The 26539-nt window shown below is 40.3% G+C and overlaps 1 protein-coding gene across 1 annotated transcript in view; it reads right to left on the reverse strand.

Annotated features, from left to right (window-relative positions):
* Arhgef38 (Rho guanine nucleotide exchange factor 38) overlaps window positions 1-26539 on the reverse strand; it is a 127440-nt gene that overhangs the window by 14091 nt on the left and 86810 nt on the right. The window contains exons 6-10 of the mRNA XM_055628332.1: window positions 15762-15961; window positions 12937-13070; window positions 8569-8673; window positions 7086-7199; window positions 3614-3925 (exon numbers count right to left, since the gene is read on the reverse strand). Coding sequence (XP_055484307.1) covers window positions 3614-3925; window positions 7086-7199; window positions 8569-8673; window positions 12937-13070; window positions 15762-15961 — 865 coding nt within the window. The remainder of the gene's footprint in view (window positions 1-3613; window positions 3926-7085; window positions 7200-8568; window positions 8674-12936; window positions 13071-15761; window positions 15962-26539) is intronic.

Raw genomic sequence — 26539 nt, forward strand, 5'->3', positions numbered from 1 at the left:
ATATATATATATATATATATATATATATATATATATATATATATATATAATAAAACATAGTACATGTGTGATTTGGACAAAAGGGACAGAATAGTAAAAGCTAAAAGAATAGGGACAGGTAAGTGAGGGAGGGGGACTAAAAACTGGATTAACCCAAACTAAGGAAATATATTAAGGAACCTTGTAAAATCCCATTAGTTTCTAAATTAATTGAAAACATAATTTTAAAAAATGAGTTTTGGACCAAAGTATCCCACATCTGTGAACGATGCTTCTCCCAGAAGACACGAGTCATTAAAAGAAAATCTCATTGTCAGTATTTGGTCCAGAGACCCCAGAAACACAGAAAACAATAGAGGCAATTGCCATTGCCCTTTTGTGGTCCTCCTTAGGTAAGGCTGTTTTACTGAAGATATCATACACCTTTGTTTCAGGACACAAATACATAAATCTTGAACGGAGCAGGAAATTCTCCATGGTTGGCTTTCAGAGCCCTGGCAGGTGCTATACAAGCTACTGTGAGATAAAAGACACAGTGTTACTGTCCAATACTGAACTCCATTTGTCACAATACTGACCTGACAAGCAAGATGCACCCACTGATGTTACAGTGGCAAAAGCTACCCTGGATAACCAGGCCCTCTCTTGATCATGTTTGAGACCTATTCCATAGGAGAAAATTCATGCCTGTTACTGTAAACATGGTCAAAACTCATGACTGGGAAAGTCATTGGATCCGAGAAAAAAAACCTGTTTATATTTCCCTAAATGGTCACTTGTCAGACTGCCTACGAAACGTTTCTGTTTTTGTCTGTAGATGGGTGCTCCTCACAACCTTGGTCAGAGCAACTTCTTTTGGCAAGGGTGAATGTCAGTGCAGAGATGTGGTACTGTTTAAAGTGCTGAAGGCAAGGAACTGTAAGCACAGATGGGACATCCTTATCAACCCTCCCACAGCCGATGCTCAGAGAACATGTGTGTGTATGTCAGGGGAGGGGGTAAAAGAATATAAGAGCTTGAGGATGGGAAGAGTGTCCTCTGCACATGACATTCCTGTTGCCACAAGAGCTCATGGCAGCTGTGGCTAAATACACAAGATCTGAACAAGTTGGTGCCAGTTAAAAATCTCAACATGGATTGGGGAGTGGCTTCTGAAGCCCATCTCGAGCTGGGAAGTTATTAACAGTGAGAGAGAGTCATGTTTCTTTAAGAGTGTGGCCACTGCTTGGATTTCAGGGCCATAGTGGAAGATCCCCTACCCGTGCATATATGGGCAACACTATTTGGACTCTATGGGCATAAATAAATAAATAAATAACACCGTGCCAATATATCTGTCTTCTAATCCTTGTTTCTTAGTAGCTATTACAAGCTATGTTCCCACCTAAATAAAGGTATAAAGCAATAATAATAATAATAATGTTAATAATAATAATAATAATAATAATAGTAATAACTCAGCATGGAATAACAAATAAGAAAGGAGAGTCCACAGAGAAGGGAAGTAAAGGCATTCTCCAGAGTAAGAGTAGATTGTAACCTCAGGATTATGGTCATTCATCAGATAAAAGTGAGCCACCTCACACTGGAGAAGATCAAAAAGTTGTGGGAGCAACTTCTACAGGAAGACACGGCTGATAGAAACGTGGTGTGTGTGTGTCATGTGTGAATATATGTGGACACATGTATGCATCGTTGGAAGGGGATACACATGCCCATTTATGCACCTGCAGAGGCCAGAGGGCAAAGGTCTTCCTCAACCCTTTCCATCTCACTTTATCAGGCAGCTTATCTCACTAAACCTCACACTTACCGACCTCAAGCTTACACACTAGTTGGCCAAGCAATCTCCCAGGATCCTCATCTCTAACTCCATCACTGAGATGACAAGTCTGTACTGTCATGCCTGGCTTTTAGGTGGATGCTGAGGATATGAACTTGATCAAGTTCTGATGCTTACACTACACCCACTGAACCACTAAACATCTCCCCCAAGCCCCTCTGAAATCCATAAGCAGTGATTTAGTCAATGGGCAAAGGTAGGCAAAGAAAAATTAAGCAAGTGGTAGAAGAAAAACCCAGTATAAACTTTAGAGAAAGAAAAACTTGTATGTGAAAGAAAACCTAAGTTCATGGTGTTCTGACTCAAGTCTAAGGGCATGTGCTTTGTGAGGTGGCTGTCGGCATCTCCTCACTTTTTCTTCCCTTTCCTTCTTCCTCTGAGCAAGTCTGATCATAAGGAAGCACAGTGACAGCATTTTCTTTTTGGCTTTTATATGGGATCAAGGAAGTGTAATGAGATGATGGTGTTTATTTCATGAATTTTCTTTCTGCAAGGTAGACTGAGCAGTGTCTCTCTGTTTTGTTGCCCTCTCCACAGGTCCTCTCCGACACAATTTTGTTACCACCCTCCCTTCATCCTCTAACCTGCCTGGCATATGCCATCTTCTTCTGCCACCTATAAGGCAGGGTGCCCACCTTTAGGTTTCCTGATCACACCTGCGTGTTTGTAAATAGTCATTTTGTTTACTTGTTTCAAATGCTTAATTTCAGTGCATTGTTATTTCTGCCGGCGTCTTGATTCATGAACAAGTCAAATCTACGGCATTACTCTAATCAAAGGGACAGAGTTTGAATAAATATGTTGCAGAGGCATAAATACGAAAAGTGAAATTTCATTTTCATCATGGAATGTATTATAAAGTTGAAAAATAGTTCAATGATAGCACAAGAATGCTAGGTAGTACATGAAGTTAAATGCCAAGGGACTCACTTAACATAACTGAAAAGCAGACCTTCATGAAGGAGAGAGATGGGGTTCTAGGATTGAAGGACAACTGTTTTCTTTGACCAAATCTCCTGGAATCTTTAAATCACGTCCTTGCCCAATGCTAATAAAAAAAAAAAAGTCTAATAGAACTTTGATTCTTTTAAACATTAAAAGTAGAAGCATTGTAAGATCCAGCAACCCCATTTTCATGTGTATGTCCAAAGTTACTGAAATCAGAATCTTGGGGAGATAGTCACATCATCATAGCATCATTCTCAGTAGCCAATAGAAATAACCAGAACAACTATCAAGTGAGATGAACGAATACACAAAGTATGTTCTATGCAGTCAGGGAACTCTCAGATGCTCTTAAGCCTTAGAGGAAAATCTTGTCACATGCTGCATGGTGACACTGACAGCATTATACTAAGAAATATACGCCAGTCACAAGGAAGGATTTAAAATAGTTAAATAGAAACAGAAAGCAGAACAGCGGTTGAAAGGACATGGGAAGAGCAATGGGGCATTTGTTATATTGATATTCTTCCCCCTTTGTAAGATGACAGACTTCTGGCAACCTGGCATACAACAAGGCAAGTTGTAAGTATATCTAACACTTTGGAACTGTTCACTTCAATTTGATTAAGACAATAACTTGTTATAATTTTACCACAAGAGACACACGCTTCTCGTTGTGTTTACAGGAGAAAGTGGAGGCAGACAGGGATAAAGCAATTTGCCCGAGGAAATATGGTAATGAGTAGGCACTGAGACAGGTCTCCACCGTGCCAGAGTCTTCTATAATCAGCATTTGATGCTCACGATGGTGAGCATAGCGCTCACCGGCTTGACTGTGGAATAAGCCTGCAGAGCCACCAGTGTCAGGTCCTGGAGTAGGGTAATGAAAGAACACAAGCAGTTTAGCAGGATCTTCCTGGCAGCCTGGTTGAATTCCTGGAGCTCTTCCACAAGCTGGGCATTGAGGGCTTCATACTCCCTTTTGGCCAAGTCTGACTCATCAGTTGCTGACCGAGGCAGGGAGCTCTTATAATCCAGTAGTTTGTCATAGCGTTTTTGGATGAGCTTCTGAGGCCCTGAGAACAAGGACAGCAGGGCTGACAGGGGGCTCAGGATGAGTCTCTGAGAGCGAGCTACCTGCAAAGGAAAAATATAGCCCCATTACCAAGAGAAGGATGGCACACTCTGTGATGAGCGCTGCTGTCAGTAGGCCTACCCTCTCTCTCCCGAAGCTCAAAGGGAATAGGACAGCACCCAGTCATTTGGAAAGAGGATCCCACTTTTAGGAGGTCTGCCTAAGCTTATTTATTCGTCCTTAAATTAGTAATATTGTTCCTGAAGATGAGCAAGAAGAGAAAGCCTGCTCTCCTGGATCTACTGCAGCCGAGTCTATGCTGTGGGGGTCCTTTTTCAGGATTCCCCTTCCCTGCTACCCTAAAGCCAAGCTGAGCCCTAACACCACACCAAGATAAGGTAAAACGTCAGCGTGCAAACATGATTGACCAACTCACCACCCCTGCCTCTTGCTGTCAGCAAAATGGACACAAGCAGTCTAAGGAGAGACTCCATTCCTTCACATTGGTTTCAATTTTGTTTTTTAATCTCACGATTTGTGTTTTGAGTGGAATTGTATTCCCCATTCAAACCTTGATTCTTTAAATGTGTGTCTTATTCCTGTGACAGAAATGACCAGGATCGAGGGCTTCTAAATTGGTATCTGAAACTGATATTATTTCAGGTCTGAAACATTAAAGAAAAACTTTGCTCAACCCTATAGCACTCAAGAATCCTAGATTTAATTCCTTTTCTTCTTGTGTCTTTCCCTGTATTCTGAAATGCACTTTTATCCCATATCTGATGACTGCCTGGCCTTATACATCATCACACTCGTTAAGGTAATCAGGAAGTAGTTTAATCTTCTGCAACCTCAACGATATTCCAGGAAACCCCCCACAGCAGCCTGTATTAATTAATGTAAATGCTTACCGGTAACTTTGTCTGAACTCATGGGAAATTTAAAGGACAGGGGACACCCTCTGTTAGTGGCACCCACGATAGCCAACACAAATTAGATTTGATCTCCAGCTTATGAAATAATCAATAGGTACCATCCCACCATTTAACGAGCCCCTGCACTAAGCAAAGAGAACATTTTGCCATGTCTAGGATGTCACTGTGTTTATGACCTGCCTGGGATTACTAATTTTAAGGTTAGGCTAAAATTGTAGTGTATGTCCGATGCTCCATAGATATGAACTTTATTTGCCAGAGGGACAGTAGTTGGAACAGATAAACATACTGTATTTTAAATTTTGTCCTACCCAACACTTGTTAAAAAGTATCATTTGTGACTGGATAAGAATAACTTCTCTATCTTAGGATACATTTTTTTTTGTGTTAATATTTCAATTTCAAAGCGTTCAATGTTACCTAGTAAAATGTTACTTCTGTGTCATGATTCTATGTGAGTCTTTTAACTTGGCAGATCTAATATTACTTTATCAAGGTAGACAGGACAACTTCTTCCTTCTTTGTGCAAAACTGTGTAGCATGCCATTGATGGGAGAGGCTACCTAGCATGTGCTCAGATGGCTTTGATAAATATTTATCAGCTCAGTGCATTTAAATTGATTAACGAGCACAGCCTTAGTGACATTCTAAAATGACCCTTCCATACTTAAGACTTGGGGGAAAACCCACAAAGACCTAGTCATACTTTCTCATTAAACCCATGGGTGTAAAAATTTTGTCTGTTAATCTATGTACATATTGACATAGCCATCCATGAATGAACTATGTATCTATTACTTTATTTTAGATAATGTGAGAGTTAATCTTCTTACATTTGTTTTTTTCATTTTTGTTTTCCTGGCATTCTTGTCATGGAGGGCATGTGGATGTTAGAAGACAAGTTTTAAGATTTGGTTCTTGCTTTCCACCAAGTAGATTCTAGGGATCAAACTCAGGAAGTAAAGATCAAACTTAAGCTTCAAAGCAAGTATCCACTGAGGCACCTCCCAGGCCCCTGAAAATACATTTATTTTATTTTGTGATCATGCATATAGGCATGGTAATGGTGAATTTTGATTGTCAACTTGCCAGGTTTAGAACTGCCCAGGAGACAAACTTCTGGGCATGTTTATGAGTATTTCTTCATAATGTCTTCAATCCCAGTACTTGGGAGGCAAAGGAAAGCTGTGCTCTGTGAGTTCAAGGCCACCCTGGTCTGCATAACAAGCTTAGATCTTGTTTAGAAAAGAATACAATTCCAACTTCCTAGTTTATAATGCCCAAGCCAGCTGTATTTTCAGAGTAGTTTTGCCATAAGATGTCACTTCTTCGTTCACTTCTTAAGGTTTGGAACTACTTGGGAGTTCACTGATTGAAGATAATTTGACATGGGGGTGTTGCTGAAATCTTGAGCCTCTTTGGCTATGGCTGCTACAATTATCCGACACAGGGGCTTCTTGGCAGAGACAATCTGGCCCAAATGCCAACACAGCCAATGCAGAAATGTGGCCTATTATGCCTTCTGTATAATACGTTAAATACCACAATGAAATAATATCACAAGACACAAAACTAAACTAAGTTTTACCCAGGAAAGCTTACCACTCCTTATATTAGTCATTAATGTTTTTATTCTTCCTAGCATATATTTTAAAGAACCCTTAAAAAAAAAAAAAAGAACAAATAGTCTGAGCTGGGGATATAGCACACTGGCAGAGTGCTTGCCTACCATGCATGGGTTTCTAGGTTCATTTCCCAGAACTTAAACAAAAACAAAACGGAATCTATCATGGGTAGGAAGAATGTCTGAGTGTTAAGTGTGTCTTTTCTCCATGCAAAGGCTTTGCTCTCCAGTGCATATTGTGCTAAGATCACAGACATAGAGAGCCTATTCCCCTTCAGTAAGGACTCAAGGCATGTCCATGGACTCCTTTAAGAAAATCACAGCCTTACAAGTTAATATGTTCTTAATATCTCATACACAAACTTAAATGGTTTCCTGTTTTCATCAGGAACCTACAACCCTAGAAACAGAGTGTGAGATTATGTTAAATTTCCGCTGTAGTACAACCCTTACTAATCCTAAACTCTAAACATAGTTAATGATTTAAAAACACCTGTCTCAAAAAAACAACAACAACAACAACAACAACAAACAAATTTAATATTAGCGTTTAGTGCATATCTTATACCTAACTCCAGGGTGTATGTAGGGGCTGGAGGGGGTCAGAGCACTTTTTCAAAAGCTGTTGTTTAATTTCTGTTTATCTTTGCGTGTGCAACTTACAAAGTCTTGACAGGGATTTGAACCATGACTCTGGGATTCACTGCAGTTCTCTCCATCCTCGCAGGAAATCTCACGGAGCGCTGCCACACTCTGCAGGGTGAAGGGCATGGCTTCCTGAAACGCAGAGTTACAGAAAGGGTAAGTTCTCAATGAGGTCAGCACAATTAGTGCCCCAGTGTGAGCTTCCGCAGCACGACACTCAACTTCCCTTCGAGCTAGCAAACGAACTAAATGCCGTGGCTATACTACAGTTAGGCTTCTTGCAGCAATCTATTTTCTTCTTTCCCCCACATCATTTCTGACAGATTCTGGTTCTCCAGGAGTAGGAGGAGCCCATCTTAAATCCCCTCGGTCACTTCTTCAATTCTTACAGACTCCTTATTTTAAAAAAGCACCCCCCCCCCTTTGATTTAATCAGCAGTTTTTCTTGGTGAATTTGATGTTCTCTTTCAGGGGTAAAGGTGCTCATACATTTTTATGGATTCAATCAGTGAAAATGCCAGCGAATGTTGCCAAGAGGTACTCACTCCCTGAGCAGTACCCGGAGGCCTGGGCCTCCGCTGCCACGTCCCACTGCACCTGTGTTTCGGGGCTTGTTTCACACACGGCAGGTTTGCTAACCTGATTGTGAAAACGGGCTCTATGTCAGTTAAGCGTGGAGGTGCTCACTCCTGTAGAATACGGAACCTCGTCTACAAAGCAGTGCTCTGGTCACATTAATGCTGGGCTTGGAGGATACCTTATCGACCCACGCAGGCACTTACCTTCAAAAGTAGGCATCCAAGAGAAAAACTTGTGGGAAAGGAAGGGTCCACTTATTTCTGATTTACATATGACTGCTGACTTCCTACCATCCATGTCATAGCTGCTGTCAAGTTACCTTCAAGGACACGATGTCCTCCTTAAGAGCCATTACAAGAAACCCTTGGGCAGCCTTTCAAATGAGTGTCATTGTGCATCAGCCCGCCCAGAGTCTTTAAAAGCAGAGATTCTCAAGTGGGTCAGGACAACTGCCCAACAGGCTAGAAATTTGTGGGCTGCTTTGGTGTCTTCCTCTAATTGTATGAGAGCATTTGCTTATTGTAGTTTATGTTGTTTTATAGTTCAATTTATTTTCCTTTGTTCTGGATTTTATATTTATTTTAGATGCAACAAAGAGTTATGTTGGTTAAAACAGGTAACCACAGTTTCTGCCTCACATACAATCTAGTGTTCATGGACTTATCTTCATTATAAAGAAGACAGAATGGGGGTCCATCTGACATGTGTCTAAGCAAAAACCCAACAGTGTGGTCATTTGGATTAGGGCAGACTGGGGCAGTAAGCAGCGCAAAGGCCAAGCCTTTCTCTGGCTTGCCTTATCAGAATTTTGCAGCCTCCCAACGTTGATAGTTAGTATCACCATGCAAAGAAGGAGTCACATTTCCTCACAACACCCCTGTGGTCCAGCACACTCTTCAAGAAGCATTTGTCTCTCACCCACCTCTATGTGCTGAAGGCAGGATGAAATGTTCTTCACGCAAAGTCTCACGGTCTTTTCCAGTGACCTAAAAAGCTTTTCTTCTCTGTTAAAGGTATTATCTTTCACCTAAAATGAACAAGAAATTAGTTTCATAATTCAAATGCATTTAGTATTTCTAAATGGTGTAAAATAAATAAAAAAAGAAAGAAAAATGGCATGACCACATTGGCCCAGCACATTACAGAAAAAAAAAAATAATAAAGTTTTTTTGCTGTATGAAAATACTCTGTGACATGCTGACTTTTATAACAAGAACTTTTTGGAGTTGCATGTGGTACAAACTAATGTCCGGTCAATGCTACAAGTCATATCATGAAGTTTAATTTGCTGTTTATTTTGTACTGTCTCATGGATGTCATAGTAGCTGTAGGACTCTAAAGCTTTTCCCTGCATCTCCTTCTCTGAGTTCATGTGATGTGATGTGATGGGGTATGGTGTGATATGTGTGTGTGCATATATGTGTGTGTGTGTGTGTGTGTGTGTGTACATATATACATGCACACGTGTTAGGGGCAGGTCACAGACTCATGTCTTGAGAGGAAGACATAGGGTGTTCTAGTCTATTACCCTCTGCCTTTCTCCTTTGAGACAAAACCTCTCACTGAGCCTGGAGCTGGCAGGCAGCAAGCTCTCTTGATCTCGGTGCCTCCCGCTCTCACTGCTGAGATGATAGGAGCAGGTAGCCACACATGGCTTCTTATATGGGTGCCTGCACTAAAGTGTTCTTACCCATGGAGCCGGGTCCCCAGACCCTTCTATGGTTTTTTTTTTAATTTCTTATTTTATTTTATGTGTGTGGAGGAGAGGGGATGTGTGGAGGGGAGGGGAGGTATGCCCATGTGTGCAGATGACCTCAGAGCACAGAGGTATCAGATCCCCTCTGAAGCTGGAATCGCTGAAGGCGGAGTTACGGGAGACTGTGAGCTGACCCATGTGGGTGTAGGGAACAAGCTGAGTCCTCTCCAAGAGCAGCAAGCTCTCTGAAGCACAGAGCCATCTCTTGTAGCTTTTAGTGGCATTTGTGTTGTGCACTCCAATTATGCTGTCGATTGTTTTGCTCACAAAACTAAGTCTATTTTATCTCACAGGGCTGGTTTTTAAAATACTTGTAGGCCCATCATTGAGGAAAGGAGGTGACAAGTCACCGCAGACATGAAAGATGATATGTAATCTTAGTTCTGCCGGAGCTAAGGTGGTTGTCGCGTGTGTTCAGTTGCTTTTGTCATCTTACGTGTAACACCTATTAGCATTCAGGAAATGTGTTTTTATTCGCTTCCAGTAATTTTTAGAGAGACACACATTGCTACTAATGGTGAACTCTATCTATTGCGATGAAAATGTCTACCAGAGCCAGCCCTGTGGCGGTGAGGCTGTATGGCAATTTGCATGAATGCTACAGAGAGCAGGTGTCTGTAGTTCATCCCTGTACTTGGAAACAATTGTGCTCTTTTTGGTTCAGGTATTTCTTAATTTAACCTCGAAACTCCGTGTGTGTGTACATGCATGTGAGCGTGCGTGCGTGCGTGTGCATATGCACTCATGCTTAAACTTTTATTTATTTTTTTTAACCCCGTAGTTTTACTTGTGTGGGAAGGCCTTAATTAAATAGCCAGCAGAATTCTTTGCAAAATACAGATAACACAAAATCCTTGGCCTTATTGTCTCTGCTCTAACTCTGTGTGTGTACATACTGATATGCTTGGACAGGATTGTATAAACCTTTTAAGGATCCCCCCTCCTGATGTTCTATTCTGTGTACCTACATAGGATCAAGATAATTTTGAAGGAGGTGCTCAGTAGTACACTGAGATGAATGATGCCCAAGCCTGCTTTCCATAACTAAATGATTTTCATGCTGTTTTGCTGGAATCTGCTGTCACTCCTTTTCTGCCTTAGAATTCTGTTTATTTTTAGGGATTAGACTTGAGTCACCCGTTTTGTGAATACTGTTTTCATTACTATTTTTCACATGGAAGAAATTAATTTCTTTCTCCTAAGTGCTCTTAAAACTTTTGTTAATTATTTAAGCAATTTTTTTCCCACTGACTAAGTATTTAAGATTAAGAAGTTTGTCTTAATAATAACAATAGCTAACATTCATTAAGCATTAATTATATTCAGACACTATGTAATAACCTTTCATTCACTTTATCATTTTAATTCTTATACAACTCTATGGGGCAAGCCTTATGATTAATCCGATCTTAGAGATAAAGAAATGGGGGATGTTAATATTCCCAATGGTAGAGCTGGCAGCACTGGATTAAGCTGGTGATATGGCTGCCCTGCCAGGGACCACATTTCCCAGACTCCATTGTGGCTAGCTCTGCCCCTGTAACTGGATTTGGGCAAATATGGTGTGAAGGAACTGTGTTTCATTTCCAAGTCTTAGCCTTGTGAAACTATCTGTGGGACTTGAATGAAGACATAATGACCTAGTTTCATTCAAGCAGCTAAAGACAATATGTTTAGGAAAAAACACTGCAAAATTTGGCAAGCTGGGTTTCTGGAATAGTTTATCCCATCTGCTCACGTCTCAGGATTATTATTAGAGATAGAATAAGTTACCTGACTGGGATTCTATAACCTATTTGCTATGCTATGTTCTATTTGCTATACTATACTGGGCTGTGCTGGGCTGCGCTGTGCTGGGCTGGGCTTGAGAATCTCTTTGTGACAGATACATACTCATTGCCTTAAAGTAGCAAGTTAGAGAAATTTATATTTATAGATATGATTGGGATTAAAACCAAGCAGCCTGAATTCTGAATCTATACCTGTATTCCCAATCTTTCACACAGTGCCTGGTACACGAGAGTTCAATACGTGTGTGATGGATGGAACAGAATCTTCCTCCTGGGTAATAGCTTTATACCCTAACTCTACTAATATTTCACCTGAGCTGCTGACAAGTACAAAATTGATTGATTTGAGATTTATCTCTTCTCCAGTCCAGCCTATGCAGCTGATTTTCTGATTAACAGTGAAATGCTTCATTGCTGACAGGCCATCCTCTATAAAGATTAAGAGGAAAAATCTAATTAATATCCCTTCAGGCTATTTTAGCTACAATTCACTTGTAGCTCAGAGTTTAAAAAAAATAAAAAGCTGATGATAAATATAGGAAAGAATATAACAGCCCCCACAAAAGTCTGCCCCAGATTAGAAGCTGTCTGCTCTATCCAACAGAACTGTCTTGAGTCAGAAGTAAAATCGCAAAGCATGGAAGAGAATTTCTGCACTACGTTCATAAAGGCCTACAGGGGGGCTAACTCTCTTCTTAAGCTCATTTTCAATTTGATTTTATTACTGTTATCTTTAGATGAAATGTCCCAATTATCCATTTCATGATCAGTCACCATACACCACAAATGTCCCAAACTCCCCACATTATACCTCCGTATCAAGCCTCATTTTGTGATGGGCCTAGTGAACCCTTAGAAAGTTACAGAGAAATAAATACAATGACGGTGCTGACTAAGTGTCCCACAAGTGGTAAAGTCAGTGTAGCCACAAGGGAAAATGAGAAGAAAAAGATGACAGCGTCCTTGCTAATTTCAATGAGAAGCCCATTGCATTGCCAGGCCATAAACTTCCTATCTTTTGCTGTCGATATATATTCCACTTCAGGTCATCGACTTCAGGTGCCTTAACTTCAAAACTCCTGGGATGTCTGTATAAATACAGTGTTCTAGATTGCGTCCTTGAACTAGGTGGAACTCTAGCACCTGTCTTTTGAAACTATCTCACGTGATTCTCCTTAAACAGATTAAAATGTTGAAGTCTTTGAAAAAATCTGTCTGTTAAGTATAAGAGGTCAAGAATAAAGTGCAAGCTATGTTAAACGGCCGGCTGAGGACAGCCACCCAATGACGTAATGTGCATGTAGGGAATCTTGGAAGAGCGAAGGAGGTAAGAGCACCCAAACCATCACACTGAGTTATGTGTCTAAACACTAATTGGTTTGTAGATGAAACAAAGAGACCCCCAGGGGAACAAAAAGACTTTAAAGCAGAAATAAAACTGAGGTGGAGAAGGAAGTGGCCTTGGAGAGAGTGCGTGCTGCCAAGTGTCGGGTCTCCTGTGGCTTTGTCACCATGGGCCCTGCAGTCTCATATCTCCTCTGTCTGCCTCCCCAGTGAATGTTGAAATGGGGCTAAAACCTCCAGACCCCTAGCTACCCCTAAGAGCAAGATCATGGGGCACTACCTTGATTTTGTGTTCTAGATATAGTCACAGAAGGAGCAAAGCCAAGCTCCCCCATCCTCCCAAGAATGGCAGCGTTAATACTTCCCGAGGATATGTAGGTGGTCCAAGAAGATGAATTACCTGTGACTCTCCTCTGGTCAAGATCTTTAGATGATTTGTGACTCTTTTTGACTTCTTGCTAATTGAATGAATATTTAGTTTAGATAGTTTGTCTTTAAGTGATTCATCCTCGTCATTCTTCTTATATTTTAGAACTGAAAAGGAAGAATGCAGTAATGTAGCTGATTGTGGGCAGCCAGAGTGCACATTCCACTAGAGTTTTCAAGGCCAATATTTATATTGAGGACAGGATTTATGGTGATTTTTACCCTCTTCTCCCGGGGCCATTACCCTGTTACCCCATTGCCTAGCCTGTCCATAGTATCCCACCCACTGACTCAGAAACTCAGCTCTTTAAGGACACGGCTACTCAAGGCTATTCAAAAGTCAAGATGAACTTACCTCTCATGTTAAAGAAATCTCTAGACTGGGGAAGAAGTTGGATTTTACCCTCAGTGCCAGAAAGGGAAGAAAAGAAAATCCCTTGTACAAGAAAATAAAGAAAGCCATCTCCAGTGGTGTAGATTACCTGGGGATCTCTGGAATAGGTAATCAGGCTCCAATCCTAGGTTGGCTTTTTTACAAACTGTGATTTGAGGCCAGGCGAGTATCTCTCTGTGTTTTACTTGTCTTTAAAATAACCATTACCTCTCACTTTGTTGCAAACGTTTGATACATTTAGTGTTGGTAAGGGTGTAGGACTGCGGACAAGCAAAGAGCAAATGTCCACTAGTCCTAGATGCAATATTTACTATCTTCAAGCATTATAAGAATGGTAATATACTGAACATATAAAACTCAAGTCTGAGCCAAGCTTAGTAACACACACCTTAACCCCAGCACTTGGAAAGTAGAGGCAAGAGGATCAGACTTTCAAGGCCAGCCTGAGCTATATAGTAAGAGTGAAGCCAACCTTAAACATGTTACATTAAACCATGTTTCATGTACCTACCAGGTACATGAAGCACCTACCAGGCCACAGAAGAAGACAATGCAGCCACTCCTGATGAGACCTAATTGACTAGAATCAGAAGGAAGGAAAAGAAGACCTCCCCTGTCAGTGGACTTGGGGAGGGGCATGTGTACAGAGGTGGGAGGAAGGGAGGGATTGGGATGGGAGGAAGGCGGGAACCACAGGGGGGATACAAAGTGAATAAAGTGTAATTAATAAAGAATTAAAAAAACCTCTCAGATTAAAAAAAAAAAAACTTTTGTGATTAAGCCAGCTGATACAAATATTTCATGTCACTGATTTTTAATCTTCTCGTCATATCATAGTGAATAATAGAAATTATTATCCACTACTGACTTACTATGTAAATCTTTTCCCACCTTTTGTCTAAGACCAAGTATAGAAATGTTTTTGAATAGTACTGGCTATTGGCGTGCATTCTCTGGCACAAGAGATTAAGTATGCAACTGCGATTTTTAATTTTCTTTCCCCCAATAACTGCCAAAGCTTTCTGTGAATTGTTCATTTTTACTGACTTTTTATTAGAATATTCTTATTGCTGAAATAATAATAATAATAATAATAATAATAATAATAATAATAATAATACATTCCAGGCAGACATCCTGTGTATGAAGTCTTTTCATTTTGCCCATGGCGTCTTTTTCTCTATTATTTACTCTTTTATCTATTCTTTATGGTTTAAATTTGTTAAAACAAATACATTGCTTTTTACTTATTTGAAAATAAAACCAATCAAGGAAAATGGAGCCATTGCACCACTATTTCTAACCTCTGGTCATTATTTAAATGTTGAATTGAAGCTTCATATTGGAAACACAAACTTGGATAAAAGCCTTGTGGGCACTAAGCTCCCTTCCCCCCACCCCTGAGAGAACTCAGGCCTACTATTCCTGGGACTCATGGCATCCATGGGATTATTTCTTTCTAAGTGAGGGTTGATTATCTTATCCAGGGTCCTCTTTCTTGTTTATATTCTTTAGGTGTACAGATTTCAGTATGTTTATCCTATCTTATAGGTCTAGTACCCACTTATAAGTGAGTATATATTGTGTGTGTCTCTCTGCTTCTGGGTTACCTCACTCAGGATGATCTTTTCTAGTTTCCACCATCTGCCTGCAAATTTCATGATTTCCTTGTTTGTAATTGCTGAGTAGTATTCCATTGTGTAAATGTACCACGATGTCTGCATCCATTCCTCCATTGATGGACATCTGGGTTGTTTCCAGCTTCTGGCTATGACGAATAAAGCTGCTATGAACATGGTTGAGCAAATGTCCTTGAGCATCTTTTGGATCTCCTATGTTGAAACCTACACTCATCATTATGCACTAACTGTAATATCTTAGCTTAAAATAGTTAAGAATCATTTGTGAATTGTAGACACAAGTAAACCTGCCTCTCCACCCCAATCTTGATTCCTGTGTGTCAGGATCAAATAGGCCAAGTGTACCAGATGGAGCCTGTCACATGGCCTGGCCCTGGTCTTCCCCTTTCTGCACTTGCCTCCAGGGCTGCAGGTCCTGGGCCCCATCCACTCCTTTATTTACAGACACTTAGTGGCAGGAGGCCTGCATGCCCACAGTGACCCACAAGGAACACAGTGGTCAGGTGAGACTGAGTACTTGAGCACACTGTTGGATTTTTTTTTTTAATTACCACTTTTGTGTATGGTTTGTGTGTGTGTGTGTGATTTTTTTTTTCCTGAACCTAGCTCTCCAGGCAAACTTACCCTCTGTTCCTTCCCTCTAACTCTGCATTTCAAATCATCACATTCTCTATCACTGCTGCCTAACAACCATTCACACACACACACACACACACACACACACAAAACATTGCAATCACAGTGAAGTCACACATTAATACCTACCCAGGTCTTTCCTCCTTTTCAGCTCATTGATGTTAACATTAATATCCTTCACAGCAGCAAAGGCCTCCTCCAGCGCTCTGTAGTCCGGGTGGGGGCGAGGAGTTGCGTTCCGAAGCTCACACAGCAGCAGCGGGTATTTCATCACTCGCTGAATGGGCTTGATCATCAAAGAGCCCATGTCCAGCAGGTTTGGCTTGCCTCTACAACAAGAAGTATAGCCATACATTCATTTACAGACTTCTTTGCACTTTGTGATTTTTTTTGTAAAGTGGTCCTAAAACAGATTTTTTTTCCTTTTGAACTATATAAAATTTTCAGATGAAAACAAGAGCCAAAAAAAAAAAAAGAGAAACTAAGGGACTTTAATTGACACACATACACACACACACACACACACACACACACACACACACACCACAGATCTCTATTGTGTCTCCCTATTTTATGTTCATCATCTCTCTTACCACTGTCTGCAATCATTTTATTTCCCAATTTTCCAGTTTACGACCAATTTCTCTGTCATCACTATACTCCACCATGATTACATTTTATTAATGTTCATATTTAGACCAAGAAATTAATGAGTTTTGAGGCTTTCTGTCCTGAGCCTTAATTTTCTTTGAATATTTTCCTCCTAAATTTCAAAATGGATAAATAAATAACAAAGGGAGGGGCTTATTTATATCCTGAAAAAAAAAAGTATCCCAATAGATAGAAATAGTACAACAAAGAGAAAGGCAACATTTTTAAAGGAAAACCAGAATAATACTAAAGGTGTGCAAGAAAGAAGAGTTGCTTTAACAGACTTTCTCTTGTACTTGAAGTCTGCTAGGAAATAGAAAGATAAAGGCAGGAGAGGTAGTGACAGAGAGAAAGGGCAAGAGACAGAAAGAGAGATCAGGGGAGGGAGGAGAGAAACATCACTGGTTTCCAAGAGAACTGAATGAAGTAGATGAAATAAGATCAATTACACTGGACACCCATTTTAACATATCAAAGCAGAGATATCCCTTCACAATAGTTTATACTCCTATGGAGATAATTCAATGAAACAAGGAACTGGTCAGGAATAGTATTAGGTGACTGGAGTAAGAATTTCTCGTGAGTTTATTCTTTTTTTTTTTAAATCTTTTATTTTTTTTTATTAATTACACTTTATTCATTTTGTATCCCCCCATGAGCCCCTCCCTCCTCCCCTGCTGATCCCACCCTCCCTCCCCTTTCTGCATGCATGCCACTCCCCAAGTCCACTGATAGGGGAGGTCCTCCTCTCCTTCTTTCTGATCTTAGTCTATCAGTTCTCATCAAAAGTGGCTGCATTGTCCTCTACTGTGGCCTGGTAAGGCTACTCCCCCCTCAGGGGGAAGTGATCAACGAGCAGGCCAATCAGATTATGCCAGAGGCAGTCCCTCTTCCCATTACTATGGAACCCACTTGGACACTTTACTTACCTCCAAACATTAATTTATTTAGTCATTCAAAAACTAAAATACTGAAAATACCATACAAAGCAAATCATATTTTTTGAAAAAATGTTAATAGATTACTTATTTAAAGACATCTCTGTGCATATGTATATATGGACATTTTAAAAGCCAGAACAAACAAATCAGCAAACTGACAGCAAAAAGCACAGGCATATTAACTGGTGAAGTTGTTCTGTAAGCTGTCCTCCTTCCTCCTATATCTACATCTGTCACGTACCAATCTGGGCCTGTAACTGAGTGTAGGTGTTATCACTGCTCCTTTTCTATCAGGCTTTGACATCAAATTTCTAGTACCTTTGTTTTATGTTTCAGATGATAATTAGAAATGGTTATTGCTGCTTTAAAGTATCATAAATGCAAATCTGAGAAATGACTGACAGAATGAGAGAATTTCCCGGTGCTTCTGTCTTCAGACATAATTTTATTTTCAGTTGCCCAAATGATGATCGATAATGTTCTGGTATCTGCATCAGACAGACTACAATATGGAAGAAAAGATACAGGATGTGTTGTAAGATAACAACACTCCAGGCACTTGATGGCACAGAGTTCACTGCCATCTCTAATTAATCCCTGCTAGTGAGATTAAGTTTTGATAAAGGTGAAGGCTGTATGAGTCCTGTGTATGATATCCCTGTGTCAACCAATTGCCACCTGCCTGCCCCATAGTAAGGAACCAAAGGTGTAACAGTGGGCCACAATACTGTGCTGAGACTGAATGTCGTCACTAACACTTGCTACTGTCACACAAGATGCAGCTTCCTCTTGTATCATGAATTTCTTGGCAAGTGTTTAGCGCCAGACACAGCTACATTAATCTCATTACACATTACTATTGGGGCTTAACCAGGTTAAGCAATCACAGCTTTGTTTTAGCTGCATCCATTTTTTTTTTTTTTTGCTGCAAAATGGTTCTAATAAAATGTGGAAAAAATAATATTTATGCAATGTAAAAACTATGGTGAAAATATATTCTATATGAAAGATGCCTATATGTCTTAAGTGGAGGAAGAATAGGAGAAAAATATATCTTCATGACTGGCTATAATTTTTTAAATTTCTTCTATTTTATGCCCACAAATATTCTAAATTTTATAATTATTTCATAGTAACCATAAAGAAAATTTAAAATTTAATCACCTTATGGAACTTTTAAGTTAATAATAAAGAAAACTGTAGAGAGCTACATAACAAATTGTACTTGCAATAAAAATGGGAACTCAATAAATAATAAAACTACTCAGGTTTAGAAGAATAAAGGAGAGTGAGCTATCACTCATGTTGGAGATTATAGGGAAGCAGTAACTACGGAAAAGCAATATTTAATCATTTCAGAAAGTTTATCATTAACAGTTTTTGGGTACCTAAAGAAGCAGAGCGGCCTGGGGAGCAAAATAATAATAATAATAATAATAATAATAATAATAATAATAAAATAATGTGAAATAATAAGGTGTAAACAGCATATTACGATACTATAGTTACCAGCAGAAACTGTCTAATTTGGGGGGGAAGGGATATGCTAAAACAAAACAAACAAACAAACAAACTAGGGAGGTCATCTGAAGAATTAAGAACTGTTAGAAATTAAAAGAATAAAAGAAATAAAAACTAAGTACACCAGAAATCTGGAAGTCAGTGGTAGAATTCCTAGAATAAACATCAGCAAATACCTGAAGGAGGAAATCACCATAAAGAGATGTAAGTAAAGTCAGGTGACAGCGCCCACTGCCCAGAAATGCCAGACGAAATAGCTACACTTCACCACCCATGAAACTTCAACCACTGGAAATAGAGAAAACTCTTCTTTTCCCTTTTTAAAAAAATAAATAATTCAATTTACATCTCAGTCATAGGCCCCTCCGTCCTCTCTTCCTAGCTCCATCCTTCCTCCTTCATTCCCCAACCCCTATTCCTCAGGAGAAGGGAGACCCCTTACTCAGACACCCCAGCTCATCTGTTCACATGAGGACTGAATTTGTCTTCATCCCCCGTGGCCTGGTAGGAAAGTCCCAAGCAGGCAACTTAGTCCATGTCAGAGATATCCCCCACTCCCCTAACTAGCGGGCCCACATGAAGCCTAAGATGCCCACTGGCTATTTATAAGTAGAGGATGTAGGTCCATGCATTGTCCTTGGTTGGTGCTTCAGACTCCATAGGCCCCTCTGGGCCTGGTTGATTGGCTCTGATGGTCTTCTTGTGGAGCTTTTGTCACCTCTAGGTCCATTTATCGTCTCCCACCCCTCTTTTCTAGTAGACGCCCTAGGCTTCACTGTGAGTCTTGGACTGTGAGTCTTGGTATCTATTTCGAGCCTTGCTGGGTGGAGCCTCCAAGAGGAGGACTCTTAAACTAATCAGAGAAACCCAGACACCTGGGATCCCGAGTCAGCTACAGATTCTCACGCAACACTGAAAACTAGAAAACAATGAGTTACCTCGAAATTCTGACAGTGAGTTAAATCTAGAATTCAAGAGTCAGCTAAAATATTAATCACGTGAGGAGAAAATTAAGATATTAAGGAAGTAAAAGTTCTTAAATCTTACTTCCCGTGCAGTCTCTAAGAACAAAGGAAATTGCCGATGCTGGAGAAGGCAAAAAGAATGTCTAGTACAGCCACAGGGAGGCCATTTGGGTAGCTGTTCCAGTGTCAACATCCCACACTCAATTGTCAAGAGTTCTGGGAGAGGCTTCTGGGGATATGAATTGTGAAGCATAAACACGTCTATTTGTCTTGAAACTTGACTTGGTTTAAAAGGGAGTAAGTTTTGTGTGATTGATACAAAGAAAACTAAAAAATGAAGGTGACCAGGGAAAGAAGGCAGAAAAAGAGGATGAATGCCACCTGCTAACTCTTAGAACAAAATGAGTAACAGTTTACTTCAAGGTCTAATATCAGAATTAGATTGTTACATCAGATACAATATAATAATTCAAACACTGGTTATCACTACATAATAGGATACTATATAACTACATAAAGAGAATGAGGAAATGACAAGAAAATGAGGGGAAGAGAGAAACAGAGGGAGAAGGAGAGGAAGATAAAAATAGAGGAACAAGAGAAACAGAAGAGAGAGGGAATCTTGCATTCCATAGAGGAAATTTGATACTACTTAAAAACGCTGAAAATCTCCACTATAATTTTAAAGATATGAAAACTGCCACAGTAATCAACTGAATGCTCCCGTGAGGAGCATTTAAAGGGTGTAGGAGAAGGGACTACTATTTTCCATACAAAATCTTGTAGAAAGGACTTGTCTCTTAAAATTGTGAGTAAATATCATGTTGAAAAAAAAGTTTAAAAATGAGAAAGCATTAAAGTGCATAGGAAAACTCTGAAAAATTAAATGAATTCATCAGGAACTAATTATATCTAATATTAAAATGTATTAGAAAGCTACAAAATGAAGTCAATTGGTAGTAATATATGTACATTAATTTATATATATACATATAAGCATATATATGTATATATGGACAGAAGAGCAACAGAAAACCAAGAAGTAGACTTGAACATGCCTGTGAATCAGATACATGCAAATACGGTCTCCCCAACACCAGGCACTGTGGTGTGTGGCTAGCCATATGAATAAAGTAGTAAGAGTGGATTCTTTCATCACACTTCACATCAAAATACTTTCCATAGATCTACTTTTAAAAGATGAGCCCAGATGAGTTTGGTTGAGTGATGAGAGTATGCTTCCAGTATGGGCTCAGTCCTGGCAACAGAGAGGAAGAAAAGAAAGAAACCATACAAAACAAAAACAAAAACATAAGATGACACTTTTAAAACTAAATAAGGGACAAAATCTATAAAAACATAATAAAAATTGCATATCAATTAAAAAGTCAGTTTGTACCACTGTGCCAATAAAAAACAAAATTAAAAAAACAGCCATGTATTATGCTGATGTAAAATAATTAGCTGGAAAAATCTATTCTACAAAAACTACACAGGGGCTAATATGTTTGTTAATAAAAGAGGTTACAAATACATTAAGAAAAGATGAGCATTGTAATAAAGTGATTAACCATTTTAAAAGATCATTTACCAGCAACGAATCAAAATGCTGAAATACATGTAAGAACGCAGAGATGATAAATAATACAAATTAAACAACAGATTATCACCTCTGGCCCGCTACACTGCCATAGTGTAAGAATACAGATATTAATTTTTTCCTAGAGCTGATAGCAGATGTATTGATGATTCTTCACATATGGACATTAAGAGTATAAATAAGCTGAACTTTTCAAAACTTTTATGGTCACTTATCAAATGGCCTGTGGTCTCACAATTCCACTTTCTAAAATTTATGTTAAGGAAGTGATCACATGACTGTAACAAATATGATGTCTAAGAACTAACATATAGTTTCAACAAACAGGCACAAGTCAGTTGTCAGCGTCTTGTACGCTGAATTATGGTGCAAATGCATTAGATAGAGTATTGTGCAGCTGCCAAAGCGATGGGTTTGTATTCAGTGACGTGGAGAGATGTCGACGATGTGGTAATGGATGAAGCAGGGAGCAGGTGTGGAAATAGAGTGTGGTTGTACTCGACTCCACATGCCTGCTGTGCCCTCTTTTTTGTTCTTACCGGTTTGCAGTGTTTCCTCAATGATTTTAAAGAGATGAAAAGACGAGAGAAAGTGACTTATCATTCTGAGTTAACTGGAAAGTATGAAATGCAAAAAGGTGGGACTAACTGGTCAGATGGGCACTAACTGGTCAGATGGGCACAAACTGGTCAGATGGGCACTAATGGTCAGATGGGCACTAACTGGTCAGATGGGGCACTAAACCCAGGAAGACCACAGGGCACAGCCTTTATGGGGAGAGTGCAAAGTAGATCATTTCCCTTGTCTGAAAATATGAATCTGTGCAGTAGCTTCCTTGAGACCTCTTCAGTGGGTGATTCTGTGACTCTGACTGCTGTCTTTGATTTTTGTGTAAGGTGATAATTCATGGGACACATTTTAGAAGTTATAAATGTCTCTGGCATTCTATTTTTAAAACAGTTTATGGGAAAAATCAACAATTTTCCCTTGCTCTGAATAAAGAATATTTTTGGATGGCATTTAAAACTCCACAGCTCTTAAATGCACTCAGCTAGACAAGCCTGCCCTTGACTGCTAAAGAGCCTTAGGACTGTACAGCCCCCGTCTCCCCACATTGCCTGTGGAGAATTCCACTGGATTCTTAATTGCATTAAATCTGCAAGATTTTGGTAGCATAGTCATTTTTGCAACATTAACCCTACCAATCCATAAGCATAGGAGGTATTTCCATTTTCTGTTCTCCTCCAATCAATTAAATTTTTTTTTAAATTTAAAAATTTTCATTGCACAAGACATTCACTTCCTCGAACTCATCCTAAGATTTTTTTTCTTTTCTTTTCTTTTTGTGGTTCTTGTGAATGGTATTTCTGAGGGAGTTCTTAGGGTCTTTTACATATAGAATTATATTATCTGCTAGATGGACCACAGGCCCTAAGGGGAAACCCACTACCATTATTCTGCTAAATGGACATAGTATTAAACTTATTTGTAATGACATATCTTTATGCCCATAGATTAAGGTGTATCTCAGGTCTCCTCAGAGAAGTCTCTATTTGCAGGAGATGGTGATTGTACTAGTCAAATATCCATTGCTGTGATAAAAATACCATGACCAAGTATCTTAGTCATTTTCTATTGCTGTGAAAAGACACCAAGACTATGGCAACTCTCATAAAGGAAAACCTTTAACTGGGCTTGCTTACAGTTTCCAAAGTTTAGTCCATTGTCAGTATGCTGTAAAGCATGGCAGCACACAGGCAGACGTGGTGTTGAGGGAGCTGAGAATTTAACATCCATATCAACAGGTAACAGGAAGAAAGAAAGGCACTTGACCTGGATTGGGCTCTTTAAAGCTCAAAGCCCACGTCCAGTGATACACTTACTCCAAGACACTCCTAATAGTGCCACCCCCCTGATTACCAAACATCCAAATATATGAGCGTATGAGGGACCCTCTTATTCAAATCATCACATTTCACTCCTTGTCCCTCCATAGGCTTGTAGCCATATCATACTGTAAAAATGCATTCAGCCCTATTTCAAAAGTTCCCATAGTATATAACAGTCCAAAACTGTTCAAAAGCCCAAAGTTCAAAGTTTCTTCTGAGACTCAAGGCATTCTCTTAACTGTAACCTCCTATAAAATTAAAAATAAAAAAGGCAGATCACATGCTTTCAACATACGCTGGCACAGGAAATACATTATCAGTCCAAAAGGGAGGAAAGGGAACATAGTGAGGAAGTACTGAACCAAAGCAAGACTAAAACCAGCAGGGCAAACTCTGAATTTCGCATCTCCGAATCCGATGTTAAAGCACTCTTCAGATCTCCAACTCCTTTCAGCTTTGCTGACTGCAACATATTTTTCTCTTTTGGGCTGGTTCCACACCCGGTCTGCAGCTTTCTTGGGCAGGTATCCCGTAATTCTGGAATCTCCAATATCCTGGTTTCCAAGGCAATCAATACAAGCTTCACCTTCACAGCTCCATATAATAGCCTCAGTAACCCTCCATGCAAGGACACCCTTGACACATGCCTGGCCACAGTAGCTTTTCTTAGTCACAGAGGGAGATTCCATAACCTCTTTCTTGTATCCTTGACTCTAAAGTCAGAACCATGTGGTGGAAGCTACCAAGTTCTGTTGTTTGCTGGGGCTGGAACATGGCCACCTTGTTCAACTACATCTGTTGATCATTTCCTTCACTTCTTAAGCTTTTCTTTAATTCCCTTTCATAAGTTGGAAGCTTAGCTAGATGGGGTCTTCCATGAAGTCACCACCCCCTTTATTCTACTTAGGATCAAGCTTTTCTTTAAACATTTTATCTCTAAGCACTGGACTTAACTCCAGCATACTCTGGGGCTCTTTGTGCCTCACACTGTGTATTTTATGTGTGTATGTGTGTGTGTGTGTTGTTTGTTTGTTTGCTCAGCTTGCTTTTTTTCATTGTTGATTCCATTAGGGTGACCACTATTCACCATATGACACAGTCAATACTAGACTGTCTTGCAATCTCCTCTGCCAACACCATTAACCCAAACCTCTTCAATTTAGCCTCAAGCAGATTTCTTGGATAAGAGTCAAAAGCAGCCACATTCTTTGCCAAAATATCACAACAATTGTCTCTAGGCCACTTACTAATATTCTTCCCCTCTGAAACCTCTTGAGCCAGATGGTCATTTTCTATACTGCTCTCAGCACTACTGTCTTCCTTGCTACTACTAGTATGCCTCATTAAGCCCCACTTAAAGCGTTCAACTGATTTCCTAATCCGAAGTCCCAATGTCCACATTCCTCCAACAAGAAGCATGGTCAGGCCTGTCATATCAACACCTCACTTCTGGTACCAATTTCTGTCTTAGTCAAAGAACTATTGTGCTGAAGAGACATTACAACTATGGAAACTCTTATAAAGAAAACATTCAGTTGGAGCTTGCTTATAGTTTCATGAGTTTAGTCCATTTTCAGTATGGCAGGGAGCATGACAGCACATGGGCAGCATATGGTGCTAAAGAGGTTGAGAGTTGAGAGTTTTATGTCTGGATCCATAAGCAACAGGAAGAGAGAAAGGCACTGGGCCTGGCTTGGGCTTTTGAAATAATGAAGCCCACTGCCAATGACACACTTCCTCTAACAGTTCCATACCTCCTAGTGCTACTTCCTGGTGACCAAGCATTTAAATCTATGAGCCTGTGGGAGATATTCTTATTCAAACTACTACCCCAAGCAACTTATAAAAGGAAGCATTTGTGGGGGGTCATGGTGACTGGGGAGGCCACCTTTTAACCAAACAGAACTCCCAGTAGAGGAAGGGGAACACCAACTCACCTACAAAAACTTCTACCCAGAATATACCCTGCCTATGGGATGTTCAGGGATAAAGATAGAGCAGAGATTGAGGGAATGTGCAATAATGCCATGCCCAACCTGAGACCCACTCCATGGGAGAGAGCCAACCCTTGATACTATTGATGACTGTCTACTGTATTTCTAGACAGGAGCCTAGCAGGGCTGTTCTCTGAGAGGCTCTGCCCAGCAACAGATTGAAATAGAAACTGAGACTCACAGCCAAACAATAAGCTTAGGAAACCTTATAGAAGAGTAGAGGAAAGGATAGAATGACCTGGAGGGGACAGGAGCTTCACAAGAAGATCAACTAACCTGGGCCCAGAGGGTGATCAGAGACTGAAGCACCAACCCCGAACCATGCATGGACTAGACCTAAGTTCTCTACACACATATACCCAATGAGCAGCTTAGCCTCTATATGGGCTCCTTAGTAAGGGGATCAGGAGCTGTCTCTGACATGGCCTCTGTTGTATGCTTTTCAATCGCTTCCTTATGGCAGGGCTGCCTTTCCCAGACACTGTGGAAGAGGAAGTACACAATCCTGAGTCAACTGGATGTGCTAGGGAGGGTTTGTGTGTGTGTGTGTGTGTGTAACTCCCCTTTTCTGAGAGGCGGAGAGGGAGTAATAGGGAAATGAAGGAAGGACAGAAGAGAGCAACCAGGAGAAGAGGAGGCAGAAGAAAGAAACAAAGAAGGAAGGAATGAAGAAAGGAAGGAAGGATTTGTTTGGGCTTATGTTTCCAGAGGGATAGGAGTCCATCACCAGCACAGTGGGGATTAGAGTCCATGACGGCTGGGAAGCATGGCAGCAAGTGGCAGGCACAGCAAATGGAACAGCAAACTGAAAGTGAATGTCTTTAATAATCATGGGAATGTGGCAGGGAGATGAATCAGGAAGCAGCTCAGGTCTTTTACCTCTCAAAGCCTACCCCTCAGGGACATACTCCTCCAGCAAGCCACACCTCCCCACACAGAGCCACTAACCAAGTCTTCAATGCCCTTTTGGAGGCAGCATTGAAACTACCACAGAGACTAACACAGAGACCCACAACAGATCAAGGCACAGAGAATGAAACTGTAGAATGATCAGCACTGAATGGGACATCTATAGCACGCGCTTCCTCTAAAGGTTCAAGAATTGTTGCAGAAAAGATGGCATGAAGAATGTAAGAGGTGCAGACACAGCAGGGCATCTGCACAGAGGAACTCACAGCACCCGTGAGAGCATGCGTAAGCCCTATGCTAGTTCAAACCAGACTACATCTCAGAATGGAGAGGGGAGGAAGATATGAAGCCCCACCCCTAGCCAAGGCGATATTGCAGTCGATAGTTATTGGAGAGGAAGAGTCAGTATTCTTTAAAAATGTTGCTCTGGCAACCAT

This window comes from Psammomys obesus, unplaced genomic scaffold (assembly GCF_907164565.1).
Source record: "Psammomys obesus unplaced genomic scaffold, mPsaObe1.curated_primary_1811, whole genome shotgun sequence".
Classification (NCBI taxonomy): Eukaryota; Metazoa; Chordata; class Mammalia; order Rodentia; family Muridae; genus Psammomys; species Psammomys obesus.